This window comes from Oncorhynchus nerka, linkage group LG2, assembly GCF_034236695.1.
Source record: "Oncorhynchus nerka isolate Pitt River linkage group LG2, Oner_Uvic_2.0, whole genome shotgun sequence".
Classification (NCBI taxonomy): Eukaryota; Metazoa; Chordata; class Actinopteri; order Salmoniformes; family Salmonidae; genus Oncorhynchus; species Oncorhynchus nerka.
In genome coordinates this window covers 48,199,245-48,222,157 of record NC_088397.1, presented here as the reverse complement: position 1 = coordinate 48,222,157, position 22,913 = coordinate 48,199,245, and the positions used below count along the sequence as shown (strand labels likewise).

General features: G+C 42.2%; 2 protein-coding genes across 3 annotated transcripts in view; both read left to right on the top strand.

Annotated features, from left to right (window-relative positions):
• LOC115136655 (kazrin-like) overlaps positions 1-4,147 on the top strand; it is a 154,075-nt gene extending 149,928 nt beyond the window's left edge. For both annotated transcript variants that reach the window (XM_029672259.2, XM_029672276.2), the window contains 4 exons: positions 1,435-1,536; positions 1,730-1,896; positions 2,015-2,132; positions 2,264-4,147. In XM_029672259.2, coding sequence (XP_029528119.1) covers positions 1,435-1,536; positions 1,730-1,896; positions 2,015-2,132; positions 2,264-2,422 — 546 coding nt within the window. In that variant the 3' untranslated portion in view covers positions 2,423-4,147. The remainder of the gene's footprint in view (positions 1-1,434; positions 1,537-1,729; positions 1,897-2,014; positions 2,133-2,263) is intronic.
• Positions 4,148-4,434: 287 nt separating this feature from the next.
• LOC115136649 (transmembrane protein 51-like) lies at positions 4,435-22,548 on the top strand. Its single transcript, XM_029672247.2, has 3 exons — positions 4,435-4,650; positions 14,819-15,279; positions 16,446-22,548. The coding sequence occupies exons 2-3, from the start codon at positions 14,879-14,881 to the stop codon at positions 16,855-16,857; spliced, it is 813 nt and encodes a 270-aa protein (XP_029528107.1). The 5' UTR covers positions 4,435-4,650; positions 14,819-14,878; the 3' UTR covers positions 16,858-22,548.
• The last annotated feature ends 365 nt before the right edge of the window (positions 22,549-22,913 follow it).

Sequence of the window (22,913 nt, the reverse complement as noted above, 5' to 3'; positions counted from 1 at the left end):
GTAGTAACCGTACAGTAGTAACCGTACAGTAGTAACAGTACAGTAGTAACCGTACAGAAGTAACAGTACAGTAGTAACCGTACAATAGTAACAGTACAGTAGTAACCGTACAGTAGCAACTGTACAGTAGTAACAGTACAGTAGTAACAGTACAGTAGTAACCGTACAGAAGTAACAGTACAGTAGTAACCGTACAATAGTAACCGTACAGTAGTAACAGTACAGTAGAAACCGTACAATAGTAACCGTACAGTAGAAACCGTACAATAGTAACCGTACAGTAGTAACGGTACAGTAGTAACCGTACAGTAGCAACCGTACAGTAGTAACAGTACAGTAGTAACCGTACAGAAGTAACAGTACAGTAGTAACCGTACAATAGTAACAGTACAGTAGTAACCGTACAGTAGCAACTGTACAGTAGTAACAGTACAGTAGTAACCGTACAGAAGTAACAGTACAGTAGTAACCGTACAATAGTAACCGTACAGTAGTAACCGTACAGTAGCAACCGTACAGTAGTAACGGTACAGTAGTAACCGTACAGTAGTAACCGTACAGTAGTAACGGTAGGGTAGCAACCGTACAGTAGCAACCGTACAGTAGCAGCCGTACAGTAGCAACCGTACAGCAGCAACCGTGCAGTAGTAACAGTACAGTAGTAACCGTACAGAAGTAACAGTACAGTAGTAACCGTACAATAGTAACCGTACAGTAGTAACCGTACAGTAGCAACCGTACAGTAGTAACCGTACAGTAGTAACGGTACAGTAGTAACGGTACAGTAGAAACCGTACAGTAGTAACCGTACAGTAGAAACCGTACAGTAGTAACCGTACAGTAGTAACCGTACAGTAGAAACCGTACAATAGAAAACCGTACAATAGAAACCGTACAGTAGTAACCGTACAATAGTACCCGTACAGTAGTAACGGTACAGTAGAAACCGTACAGTAGAAACCGTACAATAGTAACCGTACAGTAGTAACCGTACAGTAGAAACCGTACAATAGTAACCGTACAGTAGTAACGGTACAGTAGTAACCGTACAGTAGTAACGGTAGGGTAGCAACCGTACAGTAGCAACCGTACAGCAGCAACCGTGCAGTAGTAACAGTACAGTAGTAACAGTACAGTAGTAACAGTACAGTAGTAACCGTACAGTAGTAACCGTACAGTAGCAACAGTACAGTAGCAACCGTACAGCAGCAACCGTGCAGTACTAACAGTACAGTAGTAACAGTACAGTAGTAACCGTACAGTAGTAACGGTACAGTTGTAACCGTACAGTAGTAACCGTACTGCTGTAACTGTACTGTTGTAACCATAGTAACCGTACAGTAGTAACCGTACTTTTGTAACTGTACAGTAGTGACCGTACTGTATTATAACAGTACATTAACAGTTCAGTATGTGTGTGTTGTTGGTGTACAGGTCCTGGAGGCTCGTCGAGCCCAGTGTGAGCACAAGGACCAGGACCCAGTGGTTTGGACTTGCCACAGAGTCATAAAGTGGATCAGAGACATAGACCTAAAAGTAGGTCCTTTTCCTAGTACAGAAACATCAGAATGCACCTGGATTCCATTCAGACTGTCTCCGTTTTGGACCAATAGACAGACTGGTGTATACACTAGATCCTGTTAGGGAAGTTTGAGGCAAATTTAGCCAAGTTGTTTGCTTGCCATTGTTCTTGTTGGATAACATTATGTCCCTATGTCTCACTGGTCAGGAGTATGCTGACAGTCTTCATGGCAGGGGAGTCCATGGTGCTGTGTTGGCTCTGGACCCCTCATTTGATGCAGATGCCATGGCCAAGGCCCTGGGAATCCCCAGCCACAAACATATGCTTCATCGGCACATGTTTGAGGAGATGAAGGCTCTCTCCATCCCTGCCAGGTGATTGGTCTCCCTATATAATTTATGTTTTTAAGCTCCTTGGCAATAAGTAGAATGTTTTGTAGGAATTTATAGCAGTGAAGTTCATTGACTCTTCCCTTCTTCCTACCCCTTGTAGGCAAACTAGTGTGGAGCAGGATTGTGAAGTGCCGGGAACGGGAGCCCCACCACAATCCCCTTCTGCTGTTAGCCGCTATAACGAGGAGATAGTGTCTATGAGACGAAGGTCAGGCAAGGTAAGAAGAAGCTACTTTACCATTTGTCGAGACATCTTCATAAATAAAATGGTTGGTTAATCGAAATTAGGCTGGACTGTTCCACTGGGTATGAATTCTGTTTTGACTTATTCTTCCTCTCATTTTCCCAGAGTCCTCTTCGGTTTAACCCAAAGATCGCCATTGGGCGGGGCCTTGGTTACCATGGCAGCTGTGGATCTCTGCCCAGAGAGGCACGGGTGCAGGCTGTGCCCAGGACAAAGGGAAGTCCCATGCACACCTACAAGAATGTAGAGATCACCAATGTCTGAACTGTGCCCTGTGGGGGATACAGGTGGTTGGCTCCAGGGGAAAAGCATTCAATATCAACAGAATTGCTGTTTTTTGACCATCTAAAATAAATCCAAATCTTCGTTTTTGGAATTGACGATTTATTTTCAATTTCAGAAACATTTGATTTATTGTTCTACAGTAATAAATATCAGTGGACTTAATGCCTTATGTTTGAATAGGAGAAAACTGTAAACACGTAACGTTCAAAGCTCCACTTTGCAGGAAAACTGGTGGCATATGTTTCCTTTCAAAGGATGACCGTCACAATTGTTCTTTAACAAGGCATCTCTTGTAACATACATGGAGGAACATGATGGTAATAATGTGTTGGCGCCATAGCAAAAGTCCATGGAGGGTGAAAGTGGTCTGTTCCCGTTGCCATGTCAGGAGGATGATCATTCACGGTGGTCAGGATCTCTGGAAGGAAGAAGCACGGCTGATGTCTCGGTCCTTCGACGTCCATGCCCTGTTCCATGTATCTCACTTGCCCGGCCTGGCCGGCCTCCGTGTGAAAGGAAAGAGATGTTGGCCCGGCCTGCCTGGGTTTCCTGGCTCAAATCAGTTGCAGATGTTCACTACTTGGGACCCATATCTTCGGGAAAACCGCCATTCCCTGGGTTCCATGTAAGTTTAGAATTACATTCCCATATTGTGAGAGATAACTGGCCTTGAGTTAAGACAACAGCCATCAGGAGAATAAGGTGGGGGGGGGGGGGGTCTGGAAAATTCCAAATGCTTAGCAGAGCTTGCAATTTGTTCAAATAGCTCAAATATGGCCAAGAGGCACAGACTACAGTTTGTTATGTTTATCAGAAATATAATACAATTCCTTGTAAACATGCTGGAAAAATTCCTAGAAACTACAGAGGCAACTCAGCTTTTCATACTGTTGAATTCAACTCTTTTGTTTGTTATTTGCAAAGGAGTCTTTCATTTCATTGTAAATATGGGAAAAATGTACATTCTAATATTCAATTCATAATAAGATTTTGCTGTCTCTCAAAGTGATTACGATATTGTAAATATTTGTACAGTTTGCATTACGGATACTGAAGGTCTAATGCCCTGGTGTAGAATGTTTACGTCGGCCAGGATGTCAAGGGAAATCTTATTTGTTTTCTATCATCATTAACTCAGAGTGCACGAGTATACAGTACAACAGTAGAGCAGTGTATTTCACCAGAGCATTCCACAACCATATCACACATTCAAACAGCTGGAGGGGGCAGAGAAACAGAAGAGAACAGGTATATCAGCTATGGCGATCTCCTACAAAAACCATCCCCAGCACCCTGGTGAACATAGTCAGATAGACATACAAAGTGGGAACATTAGACTAGTTCAACTTAGTCACATGTGGTTGTAAGATGTGGTTTGAATATCAAAGGCTTGTGCGTTACAGAAAAAAGCACACTAAATTGTTGATTTGTTATGGCGTAAAACAGTCTACTTTCACTCAAGCATACCACATAAGTATAGTCAAGACTACTAACAACAGAAAAGAGTGGCAATTTCCATTGAATGAGAAAGAGGTCAGAGTTTATATTGTATTGTTTTCATATAGGTGTTTATGAAGTAATTATGTACTGTACATGTGCCACTGCTGAAAAAAAAAATGTTTGAAACTGCTGTACATGAACTACAATACATGACTTGTGTTTTGTGTAGGCCTACTCAATAATAAAGATATAAATGCTATCAGACATGCACGTTATTGCAGTTTATTATGAGCATTTAAGAAAATCGAGAAGGGTCTAATTGCATTCGTTTCATTTGGATTTAGTCTGCTCAGACACTTTTCAGACATGCCTATTTAGGGGAACCCAATTTTTCAATCCACGTTTATTTGAGTTTATGGGGAAAATCCATCATAAACGCTCTTTACGAGCGTACGTCTATGTGCGGTATGGTCGCGTTCACACGTGCGGCATAATAGCAAGGAGGCAGCAAAGGGTTAATTAACTTAATAACACTTTATACAACCGGGGGAGGTTTCACTCTGGTTGGAAACTTGATAAAGTTCCTGTTTAACATATTCCTTGAATTCTATAGCGACTATCATCGGAGGAAATACACACGTTAGTTAATACAGTTTTCAGAGCAGGATTACATTATGCATATTGGGGTAGCAAGATCGTCATCTTGAAAACACCTGCGATATAACAGGTATTGGAGGGAAGTCGTTGAGCGTTCACGACTGGAACAGGTAAGATCGTCTCAAATTGCAATTCACCTTGACATTTGGAGCAGTGTTCTTCAGGCTAACTTTATTATAAGTACGTCAAGTATTAGTGTTATCTGATAACACAAAATAGACGTTTGTCTCTAGTGACCAGATTTCGATGTGACATAATGCCACAGAGTTGGTAACATGATATTAGTTCCTCCTTTTAAGTTCCTGGCTGCTCACTTCAGTAGAGGTGCGTGGGGGAAAATAACTGGGGAAGCCAGGCCAGAAAAAAAGACATACTGTATGTGTTGTGATTATTGCGTTGTTTGCTCTATAATCTGTTAGTTCATATGCCTTGTCACGGTGATATACAGTGATATCACAAAACCGGACAGCAACTTCTGTCCAGTGAAGTTCACAAGGCATATTGCATTACAGAAAGTAAATCAAATCAAACTTTATTTGTCACATGCTCCGAATACAACAAGTGTAGACCTTACCTTGAAACGCTTACTTACAAGCCCTTAACCAACCGTGTAGTTCAAGAAGAGTTACCAAATGAACTAAAGTTTTTTTTTTTAAGTTTAAAAAAAAGTAACATAATAACATAACAATAACGAGGCTATATACAGGGGGTAGTGAGTCAGTGTGCAGGGTACAGGTTAGAGGTCATTTGTACATGTAGGTAGGGATAAAGTGACTATGCATAGATAATAAACAGCGAGTAGCACAGCAGTCTTATGGCTTGGGGGTAGAAGCTGTTAAGGAGCCTTTTGGTCTAAGACTTGGCGCTCCGGTACCGCTTGCCGTGCAGTAGCAGAGAAAACAATCTATGAGTTGGGTGACTGGAGTCTCTGACAATTTTATGGGCTTTCCTCTGACACTGCCTATTATATAGGTCCTGGATTGCAGGAAACTTGGCCCCAGTGATGTACTGGGCCGTACGCACTACTCTCTGTAGCGCATTACGGTCAGATGCCGAGCAGTTGCCATACCAGGCAGTGATGCAACCGATTAGGATGCTCTCGATGGTGCAACTGTAGAACTTTTTGAGGATCTGGGTGTTATGGTTATTCCTTGTATAATGACAAACCGGGGCATAGGTTTAACTCGATTTTAATTAACATATACTTCAGCTAGAAAACTCCATATTTAGCCATGCAAGGCCCCCCACATAGCCTGCTGGGTAACGTAGTCAAAATGTTATTAACACATCTTCCTTCCTTTAAAAAGGAAACTACTTTTCTATGTAACTACACACGTCACGTCACATTTGTTTACTCAACCTGCATAACACGCAATTTTCAAAAACACACATTTATTTTCTTTTTTTACATTTTGCTCTCATCACTTAAGACGCAATAAACATATTCTGATGTATTATTATTATTTTTTCAACTAAATATAGTCTGTCCAACAATACTCTATTGTGGCTCTATTACCTTTCACATAAACAAAACATTCAGTCCAGGTGACCCTTTTTTTGGATTGTTTAGCAATTCTCAATAGGCCTTTCAGGGGCTCTGACAGTCCTTTTTGGTCGTTCTGCTGAAGTGCTTCCTGAAACAGTTGGACAGCGTTCATTGTCAGTCAGGGTGTTCTGACTGAATTGTCCATTGCTAAAGGCATTTGACGCTTCAGCAGTATCCTTCTGATGATCCTCAGTCCCTTGAGTGAATGGCTGAAGCCTTAGATTCACTCTGTTTCGTCTCAGTTGTGATCCACGCTCTGTTTGGATCTCATAGGATCGCGGTGCAACTTCTCTCTGCACACACCCTTGCTGCATCCAGATTCCTGTGGTGATGTCTCGGAGTCGTACCTGATCTCCAGGTTTCAGTTCAGGAAAGTGTCTTGCACTTTTGTCGTGTCGCTGTTTTTGTTTGTCTTTCTGTTTTTCCTTCGCGAGTTTGACTTTGTGAGCACCTCTGGGAGTTAGCAAGTCCTCATGGATGGGTAGGTTGGTTCTGACACGACGTCCCATCAACATTGGTGCAGGTGAAAGTCCGTTCTGCAGCGGTGCGCTGCGGTAGATCATCAGATTTTTTTAGGAATTCCTCCTTTCCATCGTGTGCCTTTTTCAACAGACCTTTGAACATTTTGACTGAACTCTCTGCTAAGCCGTTGGACCTTGGGAAGTTGGGGCTGGAGGTGTTGTGTCGGAATCCCCAGTCGTTAGCGAACGATCGGAATTAAGAACTTGAGAACTGCGGGCCATTGTCTGAGTACAGTTCAGACGCAGCCCCATATCTTGCAAAGACTGACTTCAGGTAGGTGATTACAGCTTTGCTGGAGGTAGTTTGCAGTGTTGCTACTTCAGGGTAGTTTGAGTAGTAGTCGGTAACAACAATGTGACTTTTGCCATTGCAGTCTGGTTTGGTCAGCTGTGGTCTCTCTTTTGATCTACTCCATTCTCTCAGAAGACAGAGGAAGTGATGCTACGATCATGTCGACGTAGGCCTGAATCTCAGTGTTTTTCTGTGTGTCAAAGTTCTCTTTCTTGTCTACTGCTCGAGAAAGAGTGTCGGCTGGCGAACATGAACTTTCCCGGGGTATAGATCATCTCCACATCATACCTTTGCAGTCTGATCAACATTCTCTGGATTCTCATTGGACAATCAATCAGTGGCTTAGACATGATTGACACCAATGGTTTGTGGTCGGTGTATTGGTGAAACCTTTCACAAGCGTATGTGCTCACCAGTAGATCTTTCTCTATTTGTACATACCTTATCTATGTGCCTGTCAAGGCTCTGGACGCATAAGTGACGGGTCGTCATGCTGTTGCAGAAGAACTGCTCCCAGGCCAAACTGTGAAATGTCTGCAGAAATCCTTGTGCTTTTCTCTGGATCATAGAACCTGAGCACTGGCTCTTCTGTGATTGTCTTCTTTAGGTTTTTGAAGCAGTTTTCCTATTCATGGGACCATTCCCATAAATTTTTCTGTCCCAGAAGAGATCTGACTGGAGCGGACTGTGCTGACAGTTGAGGTATGAACTTTGCAAGGTAGGTAATCATGCCCATGAAGTGTCTCACGTCGTCCTTGTTCTTTGGGCGCTCCATGTTGTTGATGGCTGATATTTTCCTCGGGTCTGGTTTGACTCCATCCTCTGAAAGTATGTCTCCCATGAAGGTAAGTGTTTTCACACCAAACTCGCATGTGTCCTTGTTTAGTTTTAGGTTTACTTTCCGTGTCAGGTCCAGCACTTGTCTCACTCTCGCGTCTTGTTCTTCTTTTGTCATCCATCATGGTCTCCACTCTTGGAATGTGCTCGAAGATCATGTGGATTGTCTTGTGGTAGACCTCTGGCGCTGAGAGAATCCCATATGGTAGATAAAGAAATCTGTACCTGCCCTCAGGTGTGTTGAATGTGCATAGCCTTGAGCTTGCATCATCTAGATTCATTTGCCAGAGTCCTGATGAGGCATCAAGCTTACTGAACGACTTTGCTCCAGCAAACTGCGACATTATCTTTTCTCTGGTTGGCTACTTGAAATGCTCTCTCTTGATTGCTTTGTTGAGATCTCTCGAGTCTAGACATCCTGAGATCACCGTTCTTTTTCACCACAATAACCAGTGAGCTTATCCAGTCTGTAGGTTCATCCATTTTTGTGATGACGTCCATCTTTTCCATGCGTCCGAGTTCCTCCTTGAGCTTTTTCCTCAGTGCAAATGGAACTTTTCTGCATGCATGCATAACTGGAGTAATTGTGTCATCAGTAAATATGTTGTGTTCTCCTGGTAAACATCCAAGACCCTCAAACATGTCCTCATACTCAGCCAGTAGCGATTCTTGGTCATTTTCAGTCTGTGATGTCACTACATACACTCTTTTCTACAAATTGAGCTTTTCACATGCATTGATTCCTAGAATAGGCTGTACACTTTTTTCCATTATCAGCAGCTGTGCTCTGAACTGTTTTCCTTTGTGCTGTAAAGTTACTATGCAGCTACCTTTGACTGGTACGTTCTCCCCAGTATAACCAGTAACCTTAATCTTCACTGGGTGTATTTTGCTCACCTTCAGTGTTTTGTAGTCATCCAGCGATAACAGGTTTACCTGTGCTCCAGTATCAAGCTTGAATGGTATTATAGTTTCATTCACAGTCAATGGCACAATCCATTCAGCTTTACTGCATTGCATATTTCCACAGAATCAACAAAGAATTCTTCAATCTCCTTGATTGTGTGAACCTTTTTCTTTGTAGCCTCAGCTTTGCAGCATTTTGAGAAATGATTATTTTCCCCACAGTTGTTACATGATTTGCCAAATGCAGGGCAGTTTTTGGGCTTGTGGATAAATCCACATTTTCCACATGTAGTGTTTTGATTTCTCTCTTTTGCTTGTTTTTGTTTTGTAAGGTGTTGTGTGTGGTGCTCCTCTCGTTTTATTGCATACACTGACGTCTCTTCCCTGCACAGCTCTTTAGCTTGTGCTCTGGTGGTTTCAGCTGCTCGACACATATTCACTGCTTTATCCAAAGTTAAATCTTACTCACGCAGCAATCTCTCCTTGAGTCCATTATCAAGTATGCCACAGACTATCCTGTCTATCACTAGTGAGTCTTTCAGATTTTCAAATTCACATGTTTTGCTCAGTGTTCAGCTCAGCTAAATACTGGTCAAAACTGACTCCCTGTTTCTGATCATGAGAGAAAAACTTGTTTCAAGCAGACCACCATAGTCCCTGTGTCCAAGAAAGCGAAGGTAACCTGCCTAAATGATTACCGCCCTGTAAGCACTCACGTCGGTAGCCATGAAGTGTTTTGAAAGGCTGGTCATGGCTCACATCAACACTATCATCCCGGAATTTGCATACCGCCCCAACAGATCCACAGATGACGCAATCTCAATCACACTCACACTCAGTACATCACTGGGGCCAAGCTTCCTGCCAACCAGGACCTATATACTAGGCGGTGTCAGAGGAAGGCTCAAAAAAATTGTCAAGGACTCCGTCACCCAAGTCATAGACTGTTCTCTCTGCTACTGCACGTCAAGCGGTACCAGAGTGCAAAGTCTAGGACCAAAAGGCTCCTTAACAGCATCTACCCCCAAGCCATAAGACTGCTGAACAATTAATCAAATGGCCACCCGGACTATTTACATCTGTCTGCTTTCCACTAGACACTGAGAGATGAATTCCCCTTTCAGCAGAACAATAACCTAAAACACAAGGCTAAATCTAAACCGGAGTTGCTTACCAAGAAGACAGTGAATGTTCCTAAGTGGCTGAGTTACAGTTTTGACTTAAACATACTTGAAAATCTGAAACAAGATCTGAATGGTTGTCTAGCAATGATCAACAACCAATTTGACAGAGTTGAAGAATTTTGAAAAGAATAATGTGCAAATGTTTCACAATCCAGGTGTGGAAAGCTCTTAGACCCAGAATGACTGACAGCTGTAATCGCTGCCAAAGGTGCTTATACAAAGTATTGACTCAGGGGTGTCAATACTTATGTAAATGAGATATTTCTGTATTTAAGGTTCAATAAATTTGAAGCATTTTCTAAAAACATGTTTTCTCTTTGTCATTGGGGTGTATTGTGTGTAGATGGGTGAGAAAAAAATATATTTAATCCATTTTGAATTCAGGCTTTAACACAACAAAATGTGGACTAAGTCAAGGGGTATGAATGCTTTCTGAAGCCACTGTATATTTGTTGTAGAGCACCTGAAGGCACATCAAGGCCTAGCCACTGTTGCAAATAGAAGGCTTTTTCATACATTCATGCTTCTGATATTGTCTCAACACTTTCATGTCAATAATTGTTTCGTGGTATGTGATCAGTGCACTGCATGCCTTCAACTGCCACCCTTTACAGTACAATTTTGATTAACTTCCTGAATTTGTCATTCCTTTCTAGGATACTGTCTTTTTAGTGCATGTTAACACCTGTACTGTGAAGCTATTCACACTTTTCAAAACCGGTCTTTTATTCCCACCCCAAGCACCTCTTAAAGTGATCCAACAAGTCAAACAATATAATATACGGAGTGGCTGCGGTTCCGGATTTTCTGGCTAATGATACAGAGATGATTATATATTTTTTTAACCCCTTTTTCTCCCCAATTCTCAATGTTGTCTCATCCCTGCAATTCCCCAATGGGCTCGGGAGAGGCGAAGGTGGAGTCATGCGTCCACCAAAACATGACCCGCCTACTTGCGCTTCTTAACACCCGCCAGCTCAACCCGGAAGCCAGCCGCATCAATGTGTCGGAGGAAACACCGTTTAACTGCTGACCGTGGTCAGCCTGCAGGCACTCGGCCCGCCACAAGGAGTCGCTAGAGCGCGAGGAGCCAAACCCTCTCATAATCCGGACGACGATGGGCCAATTGTGTACCGTCCTATGGGACTCCCTGCGACGGCCGGTTGTGGCACAGCTCGGGAATGAACCCTGGTCTGTAGTAACGTCTCTAGCACTGCAGTGCCGACAGCGTAACTGCTTTTTGGTACACCAGAATTACATTGCGTTGCAGAGGCAGTTGCAGTGCGTTCTGATTTATCCAACGTATGCGTCAAACTGTATGCGTAGACGGCTTGACAGAAATGGTAACAGAAGGTGTATGTTCAACTTTTGTTGCACACATTTCCAGATGATGCTGTGTACTATTTTCCCCTAGGACGTTGCCGGTGTGATCGAAGCGTTAGACCGCTGTGCCACTGCCACTCGGGAGGCCTTAGCTGCTGCCCACTTCGCTGCCTACATAGCTTCTGCTGATTGCTCCACTGCTGCTTCCCCCTCCTTGACATGGAAGGGAAACTTAATGTTGTACAATAAAGACCTATAAGTGGGAGAAGGAGAAAAGGAAGGACAAGGGGGAGGGAGGTGGGAGAAGGGGAAGGGAACGGGGAAGAATGGGGAACTATGCATTCCATGCCTCTAGCTAGCACGCTTTTATGTTATTTTCTTCAGAAAGGTTGACAGGCTTCATGCAGCTATCATGTTGCACACAAACGACATGTTCCTCCAAACTTTGTCTGTTGTAAAAGATGCAAACATAAGCTTGACACAAGCAGTCTAGCGATTTCATGTTCTTCTTATATGCTGAATTACATGCAGCTTTTTAGGCAAGCATATTAAACACAAGCGAAACACTGACGGGCAGTCAAAATAGCCATTTGTTATTTTCTCATCATTGCGAAGATTGGCAACTCTCACTACTACATTATATGGCAGCATAACTATATGACGAGTATCATCACAAACAGTAGGCAGTCTAAAGCAGTATTTGACAAATAATTGTGTGCCGGGCGACGCAAAACGAACTCACCCATTGTCAGACTGGTTACCGTTAGGATACATGCTCAGTTGCCAACCTTCGGTCTGGATACATGCTTATGCTCCACTGCCAACCTTCAGCTGAGCAGTTAGTAGGACCTGTGTGGTTAAAACACAGATATTTGTTTTGCTCCAATCCAAAACTTACATGTAGCTATCTAGGCAGCATATGGTCATTTCCATGTAAAAGGACTCATGAGCACCAACATGTGAAGATCATTTTTTAGAAATTAAAACATATTTACATTTTTCAACCATTTTCCATCCTAAAAATTTGGAATAAGCAAAGGCTTTGATTTCTGGTCAAACCGATAGAAAAGCGGTCTGAGAAAACATCTACCAGAAAACCGTCTTAAAAGGGATTGGAAATACAGCTAAACACAATGTTGAAGTAAAGACCCCTGCCAGCTACATAAGATAAACACTTGTATTTAGTTTTTTTTTTGGGGGGGGGGGGGGGGGAATCTGCCTTCTGTAAGTTTAAGAAACATTGCCTTTAAAAGTCTGATACCAAAAACCCACATTTTTAAGATATGTTTTCATTTCTCTCGCTCATGAGGGAGGTTCATGAAAGTTCACAGAACTAACCAGTAAAGGTAGACCAATTAGTTAGTTTTTTAAAACTTATTTCAAATTTGTTTATGAATTATTAAATGATTCAAAGTCTAAATTCCATTCCTAAAAAAAATCTGTTGTGGAATTTATGCAATTTAGTTGGCTACAGTTGGGTTCTCAAGTTTGGACAGCACATCACTGTACAGTAGAGTTCAGTACAGTCAAGAAAGGTAGAGTATATTCTACTTTAGTACTAAACTGAACTCTAGTTTTCTGAGCTGTACTGTACTCTACTGAGCTCTACTATGCTGTATTTTGACATCCAAGCTTGTGAAACATAGTCTATGATTGGTTCAGATATGGTCCAGTCCACACCGACCAAAGTTGGTCTTGTTTTGGGGCCAGAACTCATTCAAATAATAGCTAATGTGTAGAATAATACCCAAATATGCAAAGAGGATATTGCATGTGTATACGTTTTTGTGTACCTATTTAGGATACACCACCATATTCATAATTATGCATTTATGTGTGGTACAGATCAGGGATCCATGATGAAATTCCTTTACTGCAATTCCGTTTTACCTATTGTAAATTCACTTCACTTACTGTAGTTGAACAACCAAACGAGATTTTTTTCAAAGTCAATGTGTCATGTCATAGCTAACACACCATTCTTTCTGCAGACATTTAAAAATCTTAATTAAAAGGTGTACACATACTGTAAACTAAGGGAGATTTTACAGAAATTCTGTTATCAATCTTCACATCTGCACAGTTCTTCCAGGAAACGTTTTTTTTGTCAAATGTTCACTGTAAAATTGTTAAAAGTAGTCATTGTGCACAGAGTTGTATGGTTCGTAAAACTTTGAAATCAATGGTTTTTTTGGCATACATTTTAACTGAAAAATCTTGAGTCTCAGCGCAATTCCGTTATGGAATTGCCCGTATCAAACACAAGCAAAACACAGACATGCAGTCTAATTAGCGATGTAATATTATTTTTTCATCATCATTGCAAGCATTGGCTAAGCAGTAGTCATACCGGCAGTCAAATTAGTTGTGTTCTTTTTTCAGGAACTCTGGCTAGTGGCTAAGATATGGCAGCAACTATAAAGACGCGGGATTTTTTGTTGCTCCAATTAAATGTGTAGATACTGCGTCCTGCTTGTGCAACTGCAATATCCGTTACAATAGACTGCGAAGGTGGTGTAGCCTTCATAATATATATATTTTTGGGAATGTTGGTTGAAATTGCTGCAGGGTTTTTATTTCAGTTCGAAAAAATGAGGCAGATACATAGGTTACATGATCATGGTTCAGAAGAGGGTGAGTAAAGAGAGAAACTTGAAGGGAGGGGGAGTGTGAGCAGCAGCCAAGGAGTGTGAGACTAATAACATGTGCGCAGAACGTGATCAAGATCCTTAGCTTTGAGAAAGAGGTTTCCTGTGGTGAGGGCAGAGGCAAAAACTCTATATTTGCCACATTAACAATGATTCATAGCATGAGATGGAGGTATATCACTATTAAATGAGTGTCATTTTGAAGCTGTCATAATGGAATGTCCTTATAATATATGCAATTTAGCAGACGCTTTTCTCGGTGACTTAGTCGTGCGTGCAAACATGTATGTACGGGTGCTCCCGGGAATTGAACCCACTGCCTAGCGTTGCATGCGCCATGCTCTACCAACTGAGCTGCGTTGTGAAGTGTTCTTCCTGAAAATTACACTGTGACACGTTCTATCTGCCTGTAAACTGGAGAGAAACAAGTGGAAGTGCCCGAAGTTAACAATGCTCTGTTTGTTATGCTGTAGTAATACAACCTGATTACGCAACCTAGGGGTGTAATGTTGGTTTAGCATGATTTAGGAGGACTAGACCATCAAATAAACATACAGGACTTTGACTGGGTAATATATTGTCGCTGGAAATACCAACATTCACAGAGTGAAGTATTTAACCTCCAACAATACATTTTAAACAGCAGGGCTAGCCTTTATTCAAACGTTCTAGTCTTGATGAAGATTTCCTAGAACTTGACTGCAATAGTCTCTAGACCTACACCTACATTTGGTCAATGAATGGCTCATTCACATAATCATTCAGCTCTCTTTGGTTGGCACTATTCCAGCAGCTCTTTATTATGTAAAATGTGTTTGTGAAGAACGAAAACACGGGTTAATGTAAACCTCCTTGAACTGCTTTGGCTCTGGCCCCGTTCCCAGCCACATTGTGTCTATCCCAGGAAGTTGTTCATTGTCATCTGATTTCAGCTAGTCTAGCCCTTTGCCGGTTTTATTGTACTGCTATGCCCCTGCTCCTGACTAAATGCGCAAACCACCCCCCTTTCTCCCACCTGCAGGTTAGGACAAGTCTCCTCTCCCCAGTCTACAGTGTCGGGTGGTGGGACTCGGTGGGGGGGATGTGTACCAGTGGTGTTCCAGCCAGCTCCAGCCATGGGGTCAGCCGGTCGGGCTCCTCGTATGCCCTGTGTGCCCTTGGGGTGGGGCTCATAGCCCTGGGCATCATCATGATTGTGTGGTCAATGGTTCCCGGGGATGCTACCCAGACAACCAAGACTCCAGGCAACTCCAGTATAACAGTGCCAGCAGACCATGGTGAGGATGGGGATGGCGAGGAAGACAAGGAAGCAGCGAAGACCTTATCAATAGCCTATGTGCTGGTGGGGGCAGGGGTGGCCATGCTGCTGCTGTCTATCTGCCTGGGGGTGAGGAACAAGCGGAGGAAGCACCAGAGAAGACAAGAGACACAGGCCGTAGGAGTCCGCTTCGTGGACCATGTGGCTGGGGAGGCAGGAGAGAAGTGAGTGCTTCAATCGATTTAGATAATCACTGTCTTAACAGTGATTGATTTGAATCATCCAAGAAGAGATTCAGAGGCTTTGTTTTCACCAGAAACTCATATATGACTTACAGTGAGCTCCAAAAGTATTGGGAATTGTAGTAAAAAGTTAAGTATTTGGTCTCATATTTCATAGCACACAATGAATACATTAAGCTTGTGACTACAAACTTGTTGGATGCATTTACTTTTTGTTTTTGTTGTATTTGAGATTATTCTGTGCCGAAATGAATGGTAAATAATGTATTGTGTAATGTTGCAGTCACCTTTTATTGTAAATAAGAATAGAATGTGTTTCTAAACACTTCCAACATGACACAATACATTACTTGATGTAATCATTGTGTGCTAGGAATATGGGACCAAATACTACACTTTTGACTTCTTTAAAACACATGGGGGGGGACTATGTACAAAAAGTGCTGTAATATCGAAACGGTTCACCCGATATGGATGAAAATACCCTCAAATTAAAGCTGGCAGTCTGCACTTTAACCTCGGACATTGTATCATTTCAAATCCAACGTGTTGGAGTACAGAGCCAAAACAACAAAAATGGACTGTCCCAATACTTTTGGAGCTCACTGTAGTTCCCAGGGTGATGCCTGGAAATGAATATGTTCCTGATAATGTTCCTGTATGTTCCAAATTGTCCCTTTTGATTGACACAGTTCCATTAAAGCACCAGTTATCTAGTCTCTCCTACTCCAAGCTAGTTAAAGGAGCTACATGCAACATTTCCACCTGCAAAACTAGCACCAAATGTCATTACATACCAGTAGTAATTAAGGAATACATATCCATGAGAGAAACAAACAAATATTGACCTCTGAGATGCTGCAAAGCTTTTTGCCACAACGGGACAGTTTGACTAGTTGTTGTTGTGTATGTACAACTTCCTGCATTACAATTGTCTCTCGTTCATGAGGTTAACAACAATAGAAAAAACATGGCAATACAAAACTTCTTATTGTCCTTGCTGTTTTGTAGATTATGATCATATAAGAAGCAGTACTTAGCTATTTTAGGCATTTCTAGTATCCTTAAAAAAACATGAAATGTAAATGATGGCACAAATGTGACATGTTACTTATTTAAAATCGGTGTCCCTGTACATTGTTTTGCAGTTTAGATGAGCCAGTCCCAGTCTACAACGTGCCCAGTTATGAGGAGGCGGTCACCAGTGGCCAGTTCCCCATCCGCCAGAGCAACTTACGCCAGAGCAACTCCCAGCTGCCTTCCTACGAGGACCTCATCTGTGCTGTGGAAAACGAGGGGGCGGGACCAAGTGCTGCCCCAGTTAAGGAGGCTCATCCTAGCAGTCCCACTCCTGAGCCCCAGCCCGCCGCTGCAGCCAACTCCCACAGTGTAGGCCGGGCCAGCCGGATACTACGGCCCAACAGGGTACGCAGAATCAAGTCTGAGAAACTCCATCTGAAGGACTTTCGTTTTAACATTCGCAACCCTACTGATGCGAAGGTGACCATTGAACCAATCACTCCGCCACCACAGTACGACGGCAAGATACCTGAGTTCTGACAGCGCCCCCTATAGCCTGGGAGTACTAAAAGCATTGTTTCAATGTGTTTTTAACTATCGCCCTACAGAAGGCTTGACGGGGTGCTACGCCACTGCTTATAACTATAAGTTAACTATCGAACTTAAATTATCCAGCTCAGGGAGCCAGCTATGCATTTTGTTTGCTAACTTGCTAAGTGGCTAGCTTGCAAGTTCAAGCTTCTTGGTTATAGCAGACAGTCAATACCCTCCTGGATCAAGATCCTTGCTACCTAAATTTGTTTTGTGCGTCAAAATTATATGATTTCAAATGACTTTTTTACATTGGGAAAGAACTAGCACCCCTTGTGTGCACTGCCGGTAATACTGTATATCACGGTATGGTACAGGAATGGTGTGAAGGTAGGAACCTGGATACCGCACAACCCTGCCCTGCAGGACACACTGCACCAAATACCCTAGTTTCAGACTCCTAATGATCCTTACACCTCTGAAGCCACTTCCATACCCGTCAAAATAACTTATCTCTGAACTCTCAATAGCTGTTTTTCCCACCAAGTTTTAGATAAGGGGAATAATGGGGTGTTAACACTAGAGATCCTGACCGCCAGAGTGACATCCCTTTTCTCTGCATAAGCGAGCTTGGCCCTTCTTCTTCTGTCTGCTGATGCAATCAGGTCCTCAAACACAGGGGAGCGCCAGGGTGGGGAAGTTATTAAAAAGGCATCGGGGTTCTCTGGGTCTGTCGCCACATCAGACATGATGTCTTCAGTTGACCCCACAAATCAATGCTTCCTTTCAGCAGAGTTCTTTTGACCGACTGTCTTGAACACTTGAATCTCAAAGCTAAAAAAAAATAAAAATAAAAGCGCAAGTCTCAACTTTTAAAAACTCAGTACTGTATTTAAAATGTATGGATTGGTTCACATTTATAAACTAACTCGTCTCCGGCGACGCAGTCTTCTCTTTTGTATGTTCCGTTCCTTTTCTCCATCTGGGGTCTCTGACGACTTATGCATCTCTTTCAGTCCAACACCGATTTGCAGCTACATCTGAGGTGACAGTGTGGTCTGTTAGCAATGGCTATATGCTTCAAACTCCTTGAAAAAAGGATCAAATGTAGAATATTGTTGCAGTCAGTCCATGTCTTCGTAGGACTACTCACTTTCAAATTCTGCCATGCGCCACTCTCCATCTGTGGACCTTCATCTCAGCTGACTGACCAGCGGACAGTACACAGGTGTTGTGCGGGGGCGGTTGTTCCTGAGACATTAGTTGACAAAGAAAAGTTCATGCATGATATTTGCACTAACACTTAATGTAACATATTTGAGAATGCTATAAAATAACCATCATACAAGAACCCCCCCCCAAAAAAAATGATCACATTTGTCTTCACTTTTCTTGCGGCTTATACTACATTTGTTCTCCTCACCAGCATTAATGTGTAGATCCCTTACTGTCCGCTATTAATTAAAATAGAAAAGAGCATCATTAGTAAATATTCAAATATTCAATGTTAGCTACCACCAGTGTGCAAGTTGCAAAAGTAAACATTGAACTAGCTCATTCCATTTTGCCTGACGAACGCCCGTCATCCTTTCAGGTGCAGTCGCTGCAGAAGTGCTTAGCTGTAGCTGCTGCTGTTGTTGTTGGAATAGCTAGTTGAGCTACTTGTGTCATCAGTCTATCGTCCATATCAGCCACCATGTTGTAGACCGGCATCTGATTCAGCCTGGTTATGACATGAGTTGTTGGAAATCCATGCCCTCATTTGGTGATGCATCATTCCCTTGCACAAAGAGACTTCCGGCAGGTCCCAAAAACTAATTGTATCAATATATTTTTTTGAATCAATAGCCGCTTGTCTCCTTTGCTGTATTTTACGAGGCTTGGTTAGCTAGCTAACGTTCAATAGCTACCAAGCTATCCGTTCTTCCACCAACGTTGGAAAGCTAACGTTAGCCAACTGCTTTGGAAGATTTGTAGCTAGCTAGTTCATTTTACTTGCCAGCAAACAGTAGCTTGTTCTAGTCACCAAAAATCCATGTAACATGATCATGTTAATGTTAGTTATTGACTACATTGCTACTGTAGCTATCTCTGCCAATGTTATAGCTGCTACAGTGCCAGCAAGCAGAGATAGCTATGCTAGCTAGATTTATTTCAAATATAATGTTATTTGTCACATGCGCCGAATACAACACCAAACCGTGAAATGCTTACTTACAAGCCCTTAACCAACAATGCAGTTCAAGAAATAGAGTTAAGAAAATATTTACTTAATCAACTAAAGTAAAAAATAAAATATAAAGTCACACAATAATAAACAGCGAGTAGTATTGGTGTAAAAACAAAGGGGGAGGTGTCAATGTAAATAGTCTGGGTGGCCATTTGATTAATTGATCAGCAGTCTTAACGGCTTGGGGGTAGAAGCTGTTAGCGAGCCTTTTGGACCTAAACTTGGCGCTCCGGTACCGCTTGCCGTGCGGTAGCAGAGAAAACAGTCTATGACTTGGGTGACTGGAGTCTTTGACATTTTTTGGGGCCTTCCTCTGACATCACCTAGTATATAGGTCCTGGATGGCAGGAAGCTTAGCCACAGTGATGTACTGGACCGTACGCACTACCCTCTATAGTGCCTTACGGTCGGATGCAGAGCAGTTGCCATACCAGGCGATGATGCAACCGGTCAGGATGCTCTCGATGTTGCAACTGTAGAACGTTTTGAGGATCTGGGGACCCATGCCAAATCTTTTCAGTCTCCTGAGGGGGAAAAGGTGTTGTCGTGCCCTCTTCACAACTGTCTCGGTGTGTTTGGACTATGATAGTTTGTTGGTGATGTGGACACCAAGGAACTTGAGACTCTGTCTCATTTGGAATGTTGTGGCTGTGGGCTATAGAGTACTCGCAGTACCATTTATTAATGTTATCCCTAACCATTTACATGGCATGGTGCGACGAGTACAAAAAACACCCTCCCATTGAATTGTTGTGGCTTGAAGTGGTTGAGATGGCTGCGTTTTCAAATCACATTAATTTGATTGGTCATTTTCAACCGTCACACCCTCACTTCTGGTTTTGTTCGTTTAATTGGATTATTTACCTTTCAATCACTATGCCCATGTATTTTATTGGCTGATGAGTTTGAGCCAATGTTTTATGAAATTACAGTTCCGGTCCTATCAAAACTGAAACTCTGATGCATGGTCGCTCCAGCAGAGACTTTTTTTTCCTGGTTCATATACAAATAGACCAGACCCAGCTGCTATCGCATTAGTGTCTATGAGATAGCCACCCCTTAGGTAGACTTGAACTAATAAATTCATAAAAAAATCCTACAATGTGATTTTCTGGATTTTTTTTCTCATTTTGTCTGTCATAGTTGAAGTGTACCTATGATGAAAATTACAGGCCTCTCTCATCTTTTTAAGTGGGAGAACTTGCACAATTGGTGGCTGACTAAATACTTTTTTGCCCCACTGTATATCATCCAACGAAGTGCTTACTTGCAGGTTCCTTCTCGACAATGCAACAACAATAAGAAATAATAAAAGATAAGAGTACGAACATAAAGTAAATGGCAGTAGAATATAATACAAATTTAGCATAAACAGGGGCGCAACTTCGTTTATTTTATCCAGCCGTATAAACACTCCAAACAGTCTACCCGACCACCCGGTGGCGTCCGCATGATCCTAAAGCACAGCGTTGCCTCATTTTGTATCACATTCCAATGATAAAACTGAGGGGAAAAATGCAATTTCGGAATGTCCCCAGTACTCCCCTGAGCATAAGTATAATACAGTTCAGAAACTGTCTCTGAGGCTGTTGGTATCCGTCCTCATGCTCCGATACCATCTGCCGACGGTAAGGGAGATAAACGCTCATGGCTGGGGTGTGTGGGGTCCTAGATGATGCTGCGTGCCTTCCTTAGGCACCGCTTCAAGTAGATGTCCTGTATGGGTGGGAGCACAGTGATGTACTGGGCCATCTTCACCGGCTGGAGGGCCTTGCTCTTGTGGACGGAGCAATTCCCATACCAGGTCGTGATGAAACCAGTCAGGACGCTCTCGATGGTGCAACGGTAGTATTTGGAAAGCAGATTACTCCATCATACACCGGACGGACAACAATGTACTGCAACGTCAGACTGAAGTTAACAAAATGCAAGGCAGTATGTGGACACAGGCGAAGACCAAGGCAGAGAGGAAAACAATAAAGACTGAAACTGGGGCCAGAGCTATTTAAATTGACACATTTCATCCCCATAGACATGGCTGTAGTGGACCATATGCAAAATATTTTACTGGGGACACCAAAACACGTTTTTACCGTCTAAGAATATTGGTGTGCTGAATGACGTAATACTAAGAAATATACAGCTTAAAGTTGATGCCCCGAAAGCACCTGCAGACATGGGCCAACTACCCGCGAAAATCTCTAATCTCCTCTGGGTTTTCTCATTTCAATGCACAAGAATGGAAAAATTGGACATGCGTTTACTTCCTATTCACTCTGAAGGGACTTGAACGACAGCAGGTAGCCTAGCAGTGTCTTTCAAGTCCCTTCAGGCTGAACTGAAAAGGTGGCTGGTTTGAATCCCCGAGCCGGCAAGCTGAAAAATGTGTCTGTGCCCTTGAGCAAGGCACTTAACCCGAATTGCTCCAGGGTCGCCGTCAATAATGTCTGATCCCTGCTGTTTGTCATAACAAGTGAAGATGGTAATGATATGTTTGTCTTCACATTCATGTATCCAAACAAGGGTCTATCTCACCATTGTACAGCTGACAGAACGACATTAAAAGGTAGACATGCTGGGGAGAGGTCATAAGCACTGATCAAAGTAGAAGTTTTTCCGCTCATCGCTCACTTACTTGCAAAGTGATTCTTCGCTGACAGATGGGCCTACCATGCTTTCAACCAGATGTAGAGCTAACACCGGGCTTAGTAACACAGTTGTTCTCTTGTCGTGTGTGCTTGTTGGTCCAGCATATGAAATCACACATTTCTTATGTCATGGCTCGTGTAAATTGGTTCGAGAAACATCTGAATCAATATAATTTCAAGCCCCGTGTTGAGGTTCGGGACAAGGCATCGGAATCTGTATCAGAGGCATAGTTTATGCCAGTTCAGAGAATTATGAAGAGTTGTGCATATCACCAGTATAAAGTACAGTCTGCCAGGACTACAGAGACAGTGGCTGTGGTAGTACCAGTTTCAAGCAAGGCTGCTTTTGAGGCATTACATATTTTTTTGTTTAGCCTTTAACCAGGCAAGTCAGTTATTAAGAACAAATTCTTATTTGGCTACTTGGAAGTGAAACTATAAAACATCAAGGGACCTACCAGTGGGAGTTCTGAGAGCAGAGCTACTGTTTATTTATTCATTTGTAGCGGTATTTAAAAATACAAATATATATTATTCATTGTTTGTGTTTATTTCAGAAAGTGTATCACACTTTTTTATACGTTTTATTATCTGTTTTGTATATGGAACTTTGCATTGTACTGTGAAACTGATTGTGTTAAAATCCCATTTGTCAACCAGCCTTTTTAGCTTGGCCTTTAATCAGTTACACTTTTGTTTTATTTTCTTTGATAACATATGATCTCTTATATTGCCGTGCTTGTTTCTTAATTTTATTGTTTTAAGTGTGTTACTATTTTAAATGCACTTCAAATAAAGTTTGATTTGATATTGGATCATTAATTGACGAATCTATGAATATAGACACCATTAACTTTATAGTCTTATCGTTCTTATTAAGATGTTTTTCAAATGTAGGAACTAGGTTATAGGCCACCTAAATAAATGTTTGGAGTAGATTGCCTACTGAGCTGAACTGGGGTGTGATACGAGTACAATAGACAAGGTGTTAGAGGCTATTAGCATGTGTAAAGATCCATGCATGACCTTCCAGAGCCAACTAATCAACACCGGCCAAGCTCTGTTTTTTATTCTGACTTCTCAATTACTGAGCTTCTACTTCTTATCATTAAAGATATTCTGACTTACACGTACACACTCAGAAGCAGGCCATTTTACCTAGTGACATTCTTATCTCGTGCACAAAT

Bases quoted from the DNA above. Each gene is read 5' to 3' on its own strand.
- LOC115136649 (XM_029672247.2), top strand. From the start codon at position 14,879: ATGTGTACCAGTGGTGTTCCAGCCAGCTCCAGCCATGGGGTCAGCCGG. The intron at 15,280-16,445 runs GTGAGTGCTTCA...ATTGTTTTGCAG, and splicing joins GCTGGGGAGGCAGGAGAGAA to TTTAGATGAGCCAGTCCCAG.